Source organism: Triticum dicoccoides, chromosome 2A (genome assembly GCF_002162155.2).
Source record: "Triticum dicoccoides isolate Atlit2015 ecotype Zavitan chromosome 2A, WEW_v2.0, whole genome shotgun sequence".
Taxonomy (NCBI): domain Eukaryota; kingdom Viridiplantae; phylum Streptophyta; class Magnoliopsida; order Poales; family Poaceae; genus Triticum; species Triticum dicoccoides.
The window spans coordinates 90,341,969-90,355,704 of NC_041382.1; the positions used below are offsets into that span (position 1 = coordinate 90,341,969).

At 42.6% G+C, this 13,736-nt stretch overlaps 2 protein-coding genes across 3 annotated transcripts in view; both read right to left on the minus strand.

Moving 5' to 3' along the window:
• Positions 1 to 8,790, minus strand: part of LOC119353517 (protein HUA2-LIKE 2-like) — a 12,738-nt gene extending 3,948 nt beyond the window's left edge. Inside the window, exons 1-4 of the mRNA XM_037620137.1 lie at positions 8,644 to 8,790; positions 7,256 to 7,332; positions 2,436 to 4,616; positions 717 to 1,185 (exon numbers count right to left, since the gene is read on the minus strand). Of these exons, the coding sequence (XP_037476034.1) occupies positions 717 to 1,185; positions 2,436 to 4,616; positions 7,256 to 7,332; positions 8,644 to 8,766 (2,850 nt within the window). The 5' untranslated portion in view covers positions 8,767 to 8,790. The remainder of the gene's footprint in view (positions 1 to 716; positions 1,186 to 2,435; positions 4,617 to 7,255; positions 7,333 to 8,643) is intronic.
• A 927-nt stretch (positions 8,791 to 9,717) lies between these two features.
• LOC119353518 (rhomboid-like protein 19) lies at positions 9,718 to 13,736 on the minus strand. 2 transcript variants are annotated; one of them, XR_005170454.1, is made up of 9 exons: positions 13,571 to 13,736; positions 12,901 to 13,025; positions 12,450 to 12,510; positions 11,493 to 11,659; positions 11,284 to 11,395; positions 10,999 to 11,201; positions 10,736 to 10,867; positions 9,960 to 10,162; positions 9,718 to 9,922 (listed from the first exon to the last, which is right to left on the minus strand). XR_005170454.1 is itself a non-coding variant. In XM_037620138.1 (8 exons), the coding sequence occupies exons 1-8, from the start codon at positions 13,613 to 13,615 to the stop codon at positions 10,063 to 10,065; spliced, it is 945 nt and encodes a 314-aa protein (XP_037476035.1). In that variant the 5' UTR covers positions 13,616 to 13,736; the 3' UTR covers positions 9,718 to 10,062. The 2 variants fall into 2 exon arrangements, 1 of the variants encoding a protein (XP_037476035.1); XM_037620138.1 differs by having other exon boundaries at positions 9,718 to 10,162.

Below are 13,736 nucleotides of genomic sequence, written 5' to 3' on the forward strand. Positions count from 1 at the left end.
ATTGATTGGCCCAATGGCCATAAAACAGTATAATCTTTCACATGTAAAACTGAAACTGGCCATGGACAGGGGTGTGTGGAAATTAGCTATCCACGTGCCAAAACCATGAGTTGGTGTCGAGATCTTTTGGGTTTCAACTCTAGCCTACCCCAGCTTGTTTGGGACTAAAAGGCTTTGTTGTTGTTGTTCTTGTTGTATAAAACTGAAGGCTACAAGTGTCGTTCTGTACTCCCAATTTTAGGAGAAGTGTATTCATTACTAATTTCTAACTTATGTCGTGTGCATATCATTTTGTGTCACATTAGAGGTATGTACTAAGGAAATGGCTCGCCATACCAACGGTTTGTTTCTCAAAATAGAAGCAAAACCTACTTCATCTTTGTTCCTCTAAATAGAAGCAAAATCTGCATTCATCGGTGTAGAAAGCTAACAACCAAAAGATACATCTATATTCCTCATTGTAGAAAGCTAACAACAAAAAGATACATCCACGTTTCTCATTGCAGAAAGCTAACAACAAGAAGATACCGCAATCAGGCTAAGTAATTAATCAAAAGATGGACAAACCATAGACCAAAGAAAAGCTACCAAATCTACAACTACAAGCATTCAAGCAAGTACATGTTTTTTATCGCAGCTAAGTAAGCAACACACTGTCCAACATAACTATGCTTGTAAATTAGAAGTGCAGACTGAAAGAGTATGAATGATCTAACCTCCCCAGCAATGCCATGCTTAGCACAATCCAGAGCGAGACGTGTTGCACGGGCTATACATTCTTTTGTTCTTGTTAATATACCTAGGAAATTTTCAAAGGCCCTCCGTGCTGACCTGGCTTCATCATGACCTGCTGGTTTGTTCAAGCTCTTCTGTTGTATGTTATCAGAAAGAATCTTACCACTAGTCTGCTGAGTATGAATCCTATCTGATGCAGACCTTATTATAGTATTTGAAGGTGAACACCGGCCACCTGATCCTTCCTTAACTGAAGGTATATTCACGGAAGGTTCAGAAATAACATTGGAATCTAAAAAACTGTCTATGAAAGAAGTTGGTTGAGAGAATTTCTGAGCATGTGCAGCAGCAATAAGTCCTTTCATAGGCATCGGGTCAGGAGATAAACCAATATCCTTCATGTTAATTTTGTGGTCCGGTTCTCTCAGTGCCGTTGCTGAAGAACCATGCCTACAAGATGAACCAATGAAACTGATGTGAAGCCTATCCAAGTGATCGACATAAGACTTCAATAGATACAAGTAAGAAATAACAAAAAAATGATCTATTTGATCCTTCATACAATAGTCCCATATATCACTGTTTCAGAAGCCACCTGGACTAAATAAAGACTTTTCACATCAGCAAGAATAGCTTCTTTAGCATGTTCCCCACAAATTTTAAACTGCTTGCAGAAGAATGATTTACACACACATATTATAAGAAGTCACCTAGACTTAAGAAAGATGTTTTATATCAGCAAAGAGTAGCTTGATTAGCATATTCCATGCAAATTTTAAACTGCTTGCAGAAGAATGAATTACACACATAAATTGTACTCCCTCTGTCCCATAATATAAGAACGTTTTTGACACTACACTAGTGTCAAAAACGTTCTTATATTATGGGACGGAGGGAGTATTACTTATACAGATGAATATGTTCATTTGAGATAAGATAGGAAGACTGAACCAACAATCCATAATATCACCCATAGATGCCAAATATTAGAAGAGGCCAGCGTTCCCACATTTGGATAGTAAACTTTGGCATCCATGTGCTTCAAACTAAACGCCCCCCACACAGACTTGTGTGTATTATTCTAACCCAATGAAGCAGCTCCCACTTATACTTCTATACTACTGGATACTGTTGAACATATACTCCCTCCAGTCACAAACAAGTGACATTTTGGAAACTGAAAGTTCTCAAACATATATTTAACCCTTAATTTCTATTGCTATATGCTTATAGGATCAAGTAAAATTATGATGTTCGATTGCACATATCGAACACCATTGTTTAATTTCACTGGATCAGTGTGGTACTGAATTAGTGTGGTGACTGAACTGGCACAATAAATCAAGTTTAAGGTATATAATCAGCATCCATCTTTATCTACACAAGACCTTCAATCATGTTTGCATAATTCGCTTGCAAAAAGGTGCAGAAAAAAGAATACATGCAATATGTACTATTGCATTATAACATATTTACATGTGCACAATAAACTGAGTGATTCTTTGAAGTGAATAATAGCAGACTACATGGAAGGGGCTATGCTGGAACACATAATTTTGGGGGCAGGAACAATGTTAAAATGGAAAACACAAGATACCCAAGATTGCTGGAATTAGTTAATTAAGGTAAAGACGTACAATATACTACCTAGGCAGAAAATAGTGCGTATGTATCTAAGAAAAAGAAAATAGAAGGCTTACGCTTCAAATGCTCGGGCGCCTGCAACATTCTGGCTGCATGTAACTTTAGTAGCCAACGAAGAGGCACTTGTCCTGTCACCCACACTGACTGTTGGTTCAGCCAAAACTGTCTTATTTTGTGGCTCGGAATTGGAATCGTGATTAGCACCTGGCACAACAGTCTTTGCATGGCTAAGTGGATAAGCAGATCCATCAATATTTTTACTAAAATCTCGACTAGAATTACCAATTGGATCCGGGAGCTCATTTGTACTTACTTTCCCCATAGGCAACTGATCAAACTTAGATACAAAGGCAGCCTCTTTCGACTCCAAGGAGCAGGCTGGAGAATTTCCACAGATATCATCATCGTCCCTGGTGCTAACTTTGTCTTTTGGAAGATCATGATTGCCACCGTTTGTCAATTCCAGTGAAACAGAAGACGGGGAGTCCTTGTTTAATATGAATGGTTGTGACAAACACTTTAGGCCAGTTGGGGTATCTAAAGAAAGTACTGGTGAACATATTTCCGGGCCTTTAGTTGTTGCAGATCTTGGACTTCTGACAAGTGCATCTGCAGAGTTATTAAAAGGAGAGCTTCCTATCGACGCTGTGCAAGGCTTCAGGATACACTCTGGCTTATTCACTTCAGGCAGATTACCAGTAGTTTCAGCAGCATTAGCAGACATAGCCTCTAAGGCACGATGGAGACGTTTAGATGGAGGTAAAGCAGCTTCTCCATCTAACGTCAAAACCTTTGATTGATACTCTTTGTCCTTGCAAGCAGTCTGAACCTCTCCTGATGCAGACGGGTCTACTTTGAGTGAAGGATCTATGCCAGGAAGCACCTCCTCAGCTAAATGGTCATTTCCCGATGCCAGCAGTGGGTCTACTTTGGGTGAAGGATCTATACCAGGAAGCACCTCCTCAGCTAAATGATCATTTCCCGATGCCAGCAATGGGTCTACTTTGGGTGAAGGATCTATGCCAGGAAGCACCTCCTCAGCTGAATGATCATTTCCCGATGCCAGCGATGGGTCTACTGTGGGTGAAGGATCTATGCGATAGGGGACATCATCAGCTGGATGATCCTTTCCCACTGTTGAAGACAGGTCATGTTTATAACATTCATCTACAGGTATAGCCAACTCTATTTTGTTATCAGAAATATCAAGCTCATCAACCATGGAGTCCTCCAGCTGGGGTCTTCCCATTCGAACCCGTGCCCTTTTCACTAATGGCAAGTGGTCATCTCCGTCTGACTTATTGACTTCATTCCCTGAATTTGGAGAATCTGGCAGGTTTCCACCTGAATTAGGCTGCAATTCTTCATCCATATTTGGTACCACACTGCTGATAGAATTATTAACATCATTGGTGTCCGGGCTTCGCTTTCTTTTAGAAGTAACTGCTGTACTCGTGGAAAGATCTTGTGTCCCATCCAGATTATCTTCTTTACCCATGACAGTTTGACATACTTCAACATTAAGATCACTTTCTATATTTGCAGCAGAACTCAAATTGTTCTCATAATTACCATTCAGAGAAGCTCCAGATTGACTTGAGGTGCCTCGACCGCAATTGAACAGCATAACATCCTTCGTAGCTGAAAGGAGATCCGATTTAAGTTTGTCATCACCTATACATTTAAGCCGAGAAGAGCCTTCCTGCCTATCATCAGTGGTCATATCAACAGGAGGCAGATTGAGACCATTCGGCCCACAAGAATCCCGAGTCCTATGATCAGCACCTAATGAACTTCTTGGCCTCCGTGGGGAAGTAAGATTACGGTGAGTGCAAGAACCTAGTTGCAGAGCATTACTTCTCCTCTTCTTTGAAAATGAAGTAGCAGGCTCATCAGGTGCAGAGTTCACAACACAGTGTTCACTCTCCAATGCAGCAATATTAGACCCAGGGGCACTGGCCATGCTGTGATCCATGGAAGAGGCAGGATTACCCTCGAGCTTGTTATCATTGGCCAAATCAGAACCTTCTTCGGGACCTCCAGTGTCCAAACTGCTGCTATTGTTGGCAGGGGCCAACCCGCTCTTATTATTGTCCTCGTTCTTCATAGAATCAAAAATTTCCACTATTTCCTTAACTGCTTTGACAAAATCTGCTCCTTTCCCATGTCGTTTAACAAGTAGAGATTTCTTTTTCTCTTCAGTGAACGCCTCAAGATCAGCATAATTGCAGAAAGCACTACAACATTAAAAAATAATGTCAGAGCGAACATTTAAACATCTGGAATCAAGAATACTGGATTGAGAGTAAAACGTGCAAACATGATAGCCATCATGGCGCGACTGATGTGAGTTACAAACATCTCAGATTGAGATCGCTCATTACCAACAATTCCTACCATTACATAATTAGATTTTAAGATGGCGGTGGAGGTGTCTTTGGCCTAGTGGTGGGAGCAAAGGTGTTTGTTGCAACCAACTTAACTTCAATCCCTAGCACCAACAAGGTGTGCCGCATTTAACAGGAGTACACATGTGTGTGCTTCAAGAGTGTGTTCCCACTTTGAGTGGGGGTGTGAAATCTAATATATTAAGCGTCGCGTGAAGGGCGGCCAACCAGCTATGCCACATGGCACAAGCTGGTTGGCCGCGGTGAAAAAGCTATTGGGATATTATTTTTAGATGGAGGTGAGGGATTTTTATAAATGTTTTTTTCCTTTTTAGATGGAGGTGATGACCCCACACATTTTTTTAAATGAAGAGCTACGCAAAGTGGTGCTCGCTGGTAGGCTGCGTTGATGATTTTTCTTTTCTTTTCTTTTTTACTTCTTTTTCAAGACGGATGTGAGGATTTGTTTTTAATAATGTTTTTCTAGCTGGAGGTGAGGACTCCGTCTATTTTTTAAATGAAAACGTGCGCACAACTTTCTCTCAAGCAGCGCCACAGGGTGGCGCCCCAACCACTAGTCTAATATATTCATAGCATGTGTAGAAGATGTGCATGCATGTGTGTGCATAGGAGTGGTGTGATAGAATGATGATTCCTCCCCTTACAGTGCTTCCGTGCTATGCCACCTACGTACATAAACGCAAGCAGAAGGCTACAGAAGATGACAAAATTGACAAATGACAATTTTGTGGCATGGTACATGCATCTTATAACAATTTTTTGAATTGTTTTCATGACTTCTTGATGGTGGTTCATCCGTGTGTGGGTTGTCTGTGTGCACCTTGTACTCTACAGAAAGATTTTTAGGGCTCTTTTGATTCAAAGAAATTCTCCATAGAGCTTTTTGAGGATTTGAATGCTTAGAAATTTTTCTACGTAGCCTGTTTGATTTGTAGGATTAGAATCCTTAGGGAAAATTCCACTCTAGTTGGGAGGAAAATTTCCATCCACTCCAACCTCTTTGTACAATTAAACACTCTTGATTCGCAGGAATTTCAAAACATAGAAATAGGAAACTGGAGTGGCATGGCCTTGTCCCTGGGTTATGGTGGAGCAAGTGTGCACATGACTTGTTTCTGTGCCAAAAACAAAAAAAAAAAATAGTGCCAAAAACAAAATAAATAAATAGTGCCAAAAACAAAACAAAATAAAGAGTGCCAACAACCCTGATTCTAATGCCAGATTTATTTCCAAGAAAAGATTTTACACCATTACATTTCCATGACAATGATTAAAACACAGTGCATAAATGGGAACTATTATGCCGGCCCTGATTATATCTACATACGAAGTTGCCATTTCAATCCTTTTGCGTTGCCCCAAAAGCAACATAATTTTGATTATGAGCGTGTATTACCTTCCAACCTATGAGACAGACCATGCCAGCACCAACACATCCCAAAATAGGAAAATTCGACAGAACTTAACCAGTGTCACATCCACTAGCCTCAAGTTCTTTACTGCACTGTACTTATATCATCGTATAACTATTTATCATTTGGGACACCCTTTATGTTAACAAATTATCATTAGTCTCTCTTGGAACTTGGAAGTTCCTGTGTTCTTAGCATTTCGACTAAAACTGTGCATCTATTAAAAATCATAGGGATCAAGTACTTCAGAGATATCGTCCCCTTGATTTTACTGAATTGCAATTTACTGATTCTAACTTGCCCGTTAACTCATTAAGTTTTTCAGGCTCCTCATGTAAGCTACTGTAAGATTGTGTGGCAACCAAAGAGATGCTTTATCAAGATAACACAAACAGGTACATGATTAGAACTTACAACAACTAAACGTGAGTGCTGCAAGGATAATACTTGTACCCATCCCAGGAACTCCTAAAAGTCTATGCTAAAAAAAACATAAAGTGTATGATAGTACACTGTCCTTATCATAAATAAGTTCCCCAGATTTACACTAGTATGCCCACAGCATATTGCTGAATCAAAAAATAATGTTTATAGTGCTCCATAATAGCTAGAACAAGCTTTTGATTACGTAAACAAACACAGTCCAAAAGCAGACACCTTGAATGACCAAAAAGCCCAAAACCCATCATGCGGTCATCGTGACAGGAACCATCTACTGGGCACTTACACAAATAACAGATTCATGTAGAAACAACGCATGGCTTACATGTAAATAGACAAAAGCTAACATAGACATACTCATTGTGTTCATCGTCACAAAAGAAAATAGATGAATTATCAAAATAAAAATATATACCATGTCTTCTCATATCTCATGCAGTAAGTAGTAACTAGTAACAAGAGGACAAAGAGCTAAACTATTGTAAAAATAATCGAAAACTAACATGAGAAGCTATTTGATAGTTTGGCACGAGCAAATGGTGCATATAGTAAAATATGCATCAACCAATAATTGTCAATTCGTAAGGACAATCTTAAATACAAAGTAGAACTTACATCTCTTTAGTTCCATAAAAGTAGACCAGCAACTTCTTTTTAGTTGAAGGAAGCCCCCATTTCTGCGGCTCGCTAATCTGTAACAGTATGGATATCCGTAAATCAAGTGCTCATTATGATTCCTGTGATCTTTCAGTTTCAATTCAAGCAAATATCAGTGCCCCAAAACACAGCTTTTCAGACTAAACAAGCCAGACCAAGGAATGGAACATCACAGCTCCACATAGGCTGCCTATGGCATTAAGGCCCGAATCACCAAGGAGCTAAATTAGTATATGCGCAACTTCAACATAGATAACGAGAGCCGTGCTAGGTTGTGGCACATTCATACGTGAAGAGGGTCCAAGGATCTCCCAGTTGTCTTTATACTATATTCTCATGGTCAGGACTCAGGACAGAGAACATGAACAATCGCTGCCAAACCTTCATGGACTTATATAACAATCACATCCAGCTGCTGAGGAGGCCAATTTAAGGAGATCAACCATTCAGGAAGCATATCGGAGCTAATGACATAAATTACCCAATAGCGAAGAACCATTTGAAACATCATATAGTTAATCTGGCACATGTAAAAACTAACAGCATCAGTTAGCTGCACCTATTCTAGTTGCAGAAACATCATAACAACTCGATCTAAACAACAGGTTCTCGTTTACTCATACAAATTAATCCGGAAAAAAGATGGCATTCTCCTTTACCAACCAGGTTACCACCATCTTCCACCCAGCTACCAAAACAGTTGGATAATCACATTAATAGACTATAGTGATTCCATCATAAAGGCAGTACACTTACACGTGATCTCGCAAAATGGAGCGCTAAGATTAATCCCAAGATAACTATTTATCAACCTCGCCATCATGTCCCGAAACAAAAACAAAAACTAACCAAGCTCGGCTGCCTGACTCCAAACAGATCGAGACTCCATGAAGCCCCCAACTGCCAGATGGGTGAAATCTGAACTGCAACAACCATTCGCTAAACCTCACTAGAATCAAGACTTGGGAAACGCATGAACTCACAGTACCAGATCGTAGTTTGGTGCATCGATTTAGCAGGAACCTCAGGCAAAGAACAAAAGGATCTGCATACGGCTAACCACCAACTGCCTCCATGGTCTCAGAACCCTAGACATGCCAGGCCTCGCTAGGATCGGCACTATTATAGCCACGAAAACAGAAAGGGTCACGAAATCAGCGTTAGCAGCTACCTGTAGACCTCGTTTGTTACTGCGAGTCATGGCGGTACAGTGCAAAGAAACTACTATCTGACCGAACCCTAAGCAAGCTCCCCAACCCACAGCATGATTCGTCGAACCCTAGGTCATCCAGACCACTTGGCGAGCCCCAGATCAGAGAGAAGGAGCGAGGGGGCGCACAACTCACCATGGCTGGCCATGCCGGGTAGCCCTTGAGCTTGGCGAGCACGAGGTCGCCGACCTTCCACTGGGCCGCGGCGGCGGCGGCCGCGGCCGCGGAGGAGGCGCGCTTCTTCCGGGTCGGCGCCATCGCCGACGCCGCTCCCGCCCGCCCAGAACCGGCGGCCAGAGGGCGCGTCCGCTGCGGCTAGCGGGCCAGGGGGCGGCGCTGCCGCCGGGCGCTGGGGCGCGCGGAGGGCCCTCGTATGGGCTCGGTGGCGGCGGCGGCGGCGGCGGGGGGGAGGAGGGGGAGGGGGCCAGGGGGCATGGAGCGCGGCCGGAGTGGGGGGGATGGGGGAGGCGGCTTGGGCTCGGAGATTTTTCTCTTTTTTAATTTGTTTTTCCCTTTTCTGTGTTTCTTTCCCCGTTTCGCTGCTGCCTGCTCTGGTTTCGTGTCTCTGCGGGGTTTGTTTGGTCTGGTTCGGTTTGGTGGTAGGAAGGAGGGCTCGAACACGTGAAAGGGCTTGGTCGGCGATGGGCCTGGGCTCACTGGGCTTTCGTGGGCTTATGAGGTTCTGCACGAATGGTGTGTCGGCAAAGTCATGTCAAAGTCAGAACACTCGCTTGTTCTAAAGTAAAAAAACTTGATCACTCGCAGTAATGACAAAACCTATAGCCGTAAATAAGTAAAGTTTGGAAATAACCCATTTCAATTCCACAGACGCGTACGCAATGTTACAACATGCTACACATACCGCATACACATAATAAATTGCACTCATGAAGTGTGAAATTGACTGGGGCAGCTCAAAAATTCTTCGATGCAAAAATAAAAACCAAAAGAACTCGAAGAAATCTTACTTACGTATGTGTTGGACATGAGGGTCTGAATCCGAGTAGGTGAGCTGGGGCTGGTAGTTTCCATACAAGTGTTTCTCTTTCTTATCTTATGGAAAATAAACTTTATTATTTTACCACACTCAGTAGCATTATGTCATTTACCAATCACTACCAATTTAACTCACCACAACACCTTCTAAGACCGCCATCGGTCATCTCGCACTCGCGGCAATCATAATTCAAGCAGATAGAATCAAACGGATCGGCAAACAAACCAATGCGGCAACTCATTCATGCTCAAGGAAAGCCTCTGGCTGGGCCTCAAAAATGAAAAGCGAAAAACTCTCAGCAGTCAGTGCGCGGCTAAATTGTGCTAACAAACATGATGCTATCATTGCACAGTTCGGCATATGGTTCCCTAAATCAGTAAAATCACACATTCTCGCATCACCACCTCCCCTAGAAGCACTTACAGATGGATATAAACTAGGGAATAGAAAGAGCTCGCGGCCGAACCAACGATGCTCCCTTGTCCTCCAGACAACGTCACTTGGGTAACGCAGCACCGGGAATTCACAACATTTGGCAGGTCGTCTTTGTAGAAGGCTCAAACTTTGTCGGATGCGTCGAGAGACGTGCTCTCTGTACTCTTGACCGCGGCCAGCTTCTCAGCCAATCTTTGCTCCAGTGCCCTTTGACCCCTTTCCCTGCAGTGAGATCAACACAACCAAGTGAGATCGAGTACACTACTAGCACATATGCACATATGCATTTCTTGTGACTTGTTCTCGAGTACACTACTACTCCCTCCGTTCCAAAATATAAGTCTTTTTAGATATTCCAATATGGAATACATACGAAGCAAAATGAGTGAATCTACACTCTAGAATATGTCTATATACATCCGTATGTAGTCCATATTGAAATCTCTAGAAAGACTTCTATTTACAAACAGAGGGAGTGGCATATATGCATTTCTTGCAGCAACCGAAGCACCAAATAGGGCTATTAGTTACTGAACCGAAAGACCCAAAACTAAGAATATCGCAATCAGTTCAAACGGGATGGCGTAACAACATAGATTCCACAAGCTCACAAACTGCATGCACAAAGTATAAATAATCCTAAAGGAGTGACTGTCTCAAAACATAAATCCAATATTCACTTGAGCATTGCCTACGTGTGATAATTAACAAAGATACAGAGGGGAAGTACTGAAGGGTTGCAAAGACTAGTTTGTGTGAGCAAGGGTTACTTGAGAACAAGTCACAAAAACTAACCTCCTCCTGTTTGCCTCAGTAGAATCTGAACCCGGCAATGATGTCGTTTCCAATGTCTGACCCCGGTCTGCCCTATCAGATCTTCCACAAAGAAGCCTATGGAATATTGTGGCTATTGGATCCAGAACTGGTCTGCATATTTTTAATAAATTAATCAAAATATGAAGGCTATCAAATCCAGAATTTGGCTATGTTTTTATAAATTAGTCAGGAAATTCAACCGTAAACTATCTTAGTATTATATAAAGGGGAAGCCGTAATACCTCAGAATTGCAGGGAAGAAACTTGAGAAAGAGAACTCCTCGCTTGGATCCCCTTTCAGGCCTGTCTCTAGCCTCTTTTGGAAGTAACGCAGGTAAATCCAACTCATATAAATGCCAAACAGTATAACTGGGAGGTAAGATACCAAGTCCTTCATGAAGAAGCTTACAACAACGGAGATCAGTGCAATAAGTGATGGGATCCACTGAGTAGGGACAAAAATAAACATGTCAAGTCAGACGATAACATCAAACAGAGTTATTTTATTAACAGTACCAGTTACAGACCTTTCCCTTAATCTTCAGCACGAAAAGATTAAGCTCCATCTCTGGCATAAGTTGCTTGATGCCCACCAGCAATCCTGACAGAACCCCATAGAAACCAGAAAGAGGAGTGTAGCTGAGAAATGAAACATTAAGAAAAACTCGTCAGTTTACCCAATACAGAACATCAAATCAGACGTGCTCGGACACTTCTATAGAAGTAGAATACTTACAGGTAGCTCTCTTGTTGTGTTACGTAGTACACAGCAATAGCAGTTACGAAGACACACATTGAAGTTGAGAAGTTGACAATAAAAACGAACTTTGATAACTCCTTTGTGCCCCATAAAGGCTCTAATAATTTCCCAAATAAAAGAAGACCAATGATGCTGATAATCACCTGTAAGCACATTAACCATGTGAATTTGAGGGGGCTCGATTAAATATGAATGGTTTAAGTCTTATTAAAATAGTGCACTTGGCAGCTGGGGAGCAAGGAAAGGCGAATCTACAGATATGATAGTATATTTTATTTAATATATAGACACCAATATGAAATCTGATCACATGGTCCAGAGCAAACAAAGATAAAGGAGAGCGCTACTCGCTGTCACTCCCAAACAAGCTCAACATGATCCTGAAGTTAAGGCGCATCTGCAGAAAGTATCTCAGGCAAGTACTATAGATAGCTCACTGTACATCCGTGCCATACACTGCATATGTGTTATCATCACTTCTCACAGATATTTCCACTCAATTGATTTTACGACTGTTGCTCAGCATAAATGAAGATTAAACTATGATTTAATTCATGAGAAAAACTTCCCAATCTATAACCAGAGACATTGCAACCATACCCTGATTCACTCCCTATCCAAATTTCACCAAATTAATTACTAGTTTGAGTAAGCGCATTCCTTTTCATAGCTAACCATCTAAAAGCTTTGCCACCTCGTCTACATATTTTGGAGAAGGCAATCTCTCACACAGTGGTAAATATATCTTTACTTCACATACAGTTACTTTAGTTGCCGTAGTTCTTACTTATTTTCATTTCAGGGAGATTTAATTTCAGTAATCTTCCATAAAATTAATTAGAGGACACATACCAAGTGCTAAGATGATTACAAAGCATACAAAAGAACAAATCAAAACTCTGTGCCTTGACAAAGATGAGAGGAAGAACTTACCCCTGGAATGGTTTGCTCGACATAGCCAGCAGTTATCAAGTTCCAGGCGAAAGGGATTGTCCTGAAGAAAAAATAAATTAATCAAACAATTCCAAAGAAAATAGAAGCATGATCAAGTATGCCAAACATCTAACATGTTCAAGTTATACAGGGTAACACCTCAAAGGCATGCTTAACATTCATTGCCTTCTTAAGGAAAAACTACGGGTAACTTCATTTCAGAACAAGCAAGATACGTAGCTTTAATTTTGTGTGCACCAGATGTAATAATGAATACAATGATGCAATCTAGAGGTTAGAAAATATACGACTTAATTACTGACTAGAATGCATGGCACCGCACTCACAAACTATCACCACTGTGCCAAAATTGCATTTAAAACTGGCACTCTAGATGGGCGTGCTGACTAGCTGTACTAAAGTGCAACAAAGATCAGTTTGCGTTGGCTACCTTGCAGGGATAAGCGCGAGATAGTTGATGGCCGATGGGAACAGCTGGACCAAGAGGTGCACGAGAAGCAATATGACGGCGAGGCCCTTGCAGAGCTTCGTGTACCCTCTGAAGAAGCTTCCACCCTGCATTGTGATAAACGCGGCATCTGTCAGGACGGCTCAAGATGTACAGTGACAAGTGTTTCACGTGTAATTCAGCTACCAGGCCTTTCCTCAATACAAAACCAAACAAAAATCAGCTACCAGGCCACATCCGAGGCATACAAATCTGTTAAAACTCCGGGCAAGAGCAAACAAATCCACATGAGACCACCAAAGGTGGCTTGGAAACAGCATGATGCAGGTATTTCTTTCTCTGGCATTGGTGCGGACAGGGAGCTGGTGAACGATTCAGCTATCCAACTCTAGAACCGTTGCCGAGATCCGCGCACCCCAACTCAGCCACGCGTTTACAAACGAAGCGCGTCACAGGCTCGACAAACGCATCGCCCCCGGAATTCCACGGCCAGCATCTCGGCGACGTGCTCCGGGGGAACACGAAAGGGGCGTCGACGGGTGCTAGGGACGCGCCCCGTGCCACACGGCAGGCACGAGAGGCGCCCGGGCCGAAGGATCTAGAGGCGTTCGCCGCACCAGATCTGGAGAGAGGGGGAGGAGGAGGTACGTACCCCGGAGGGGAGCGACGGCGCCGGAGGGGAGACGCTGCTCATCATCGTGGCGGCCGCCGCCCGACGAGATCCGCCGATCCGGAGCGCGCTGTGGCCGCAGTGCGCACGCAGTGAGGGGAGGGGAGGGGGGAGTGGAGCGGGGGGCACGCAAAGGTTTGATGGGTTT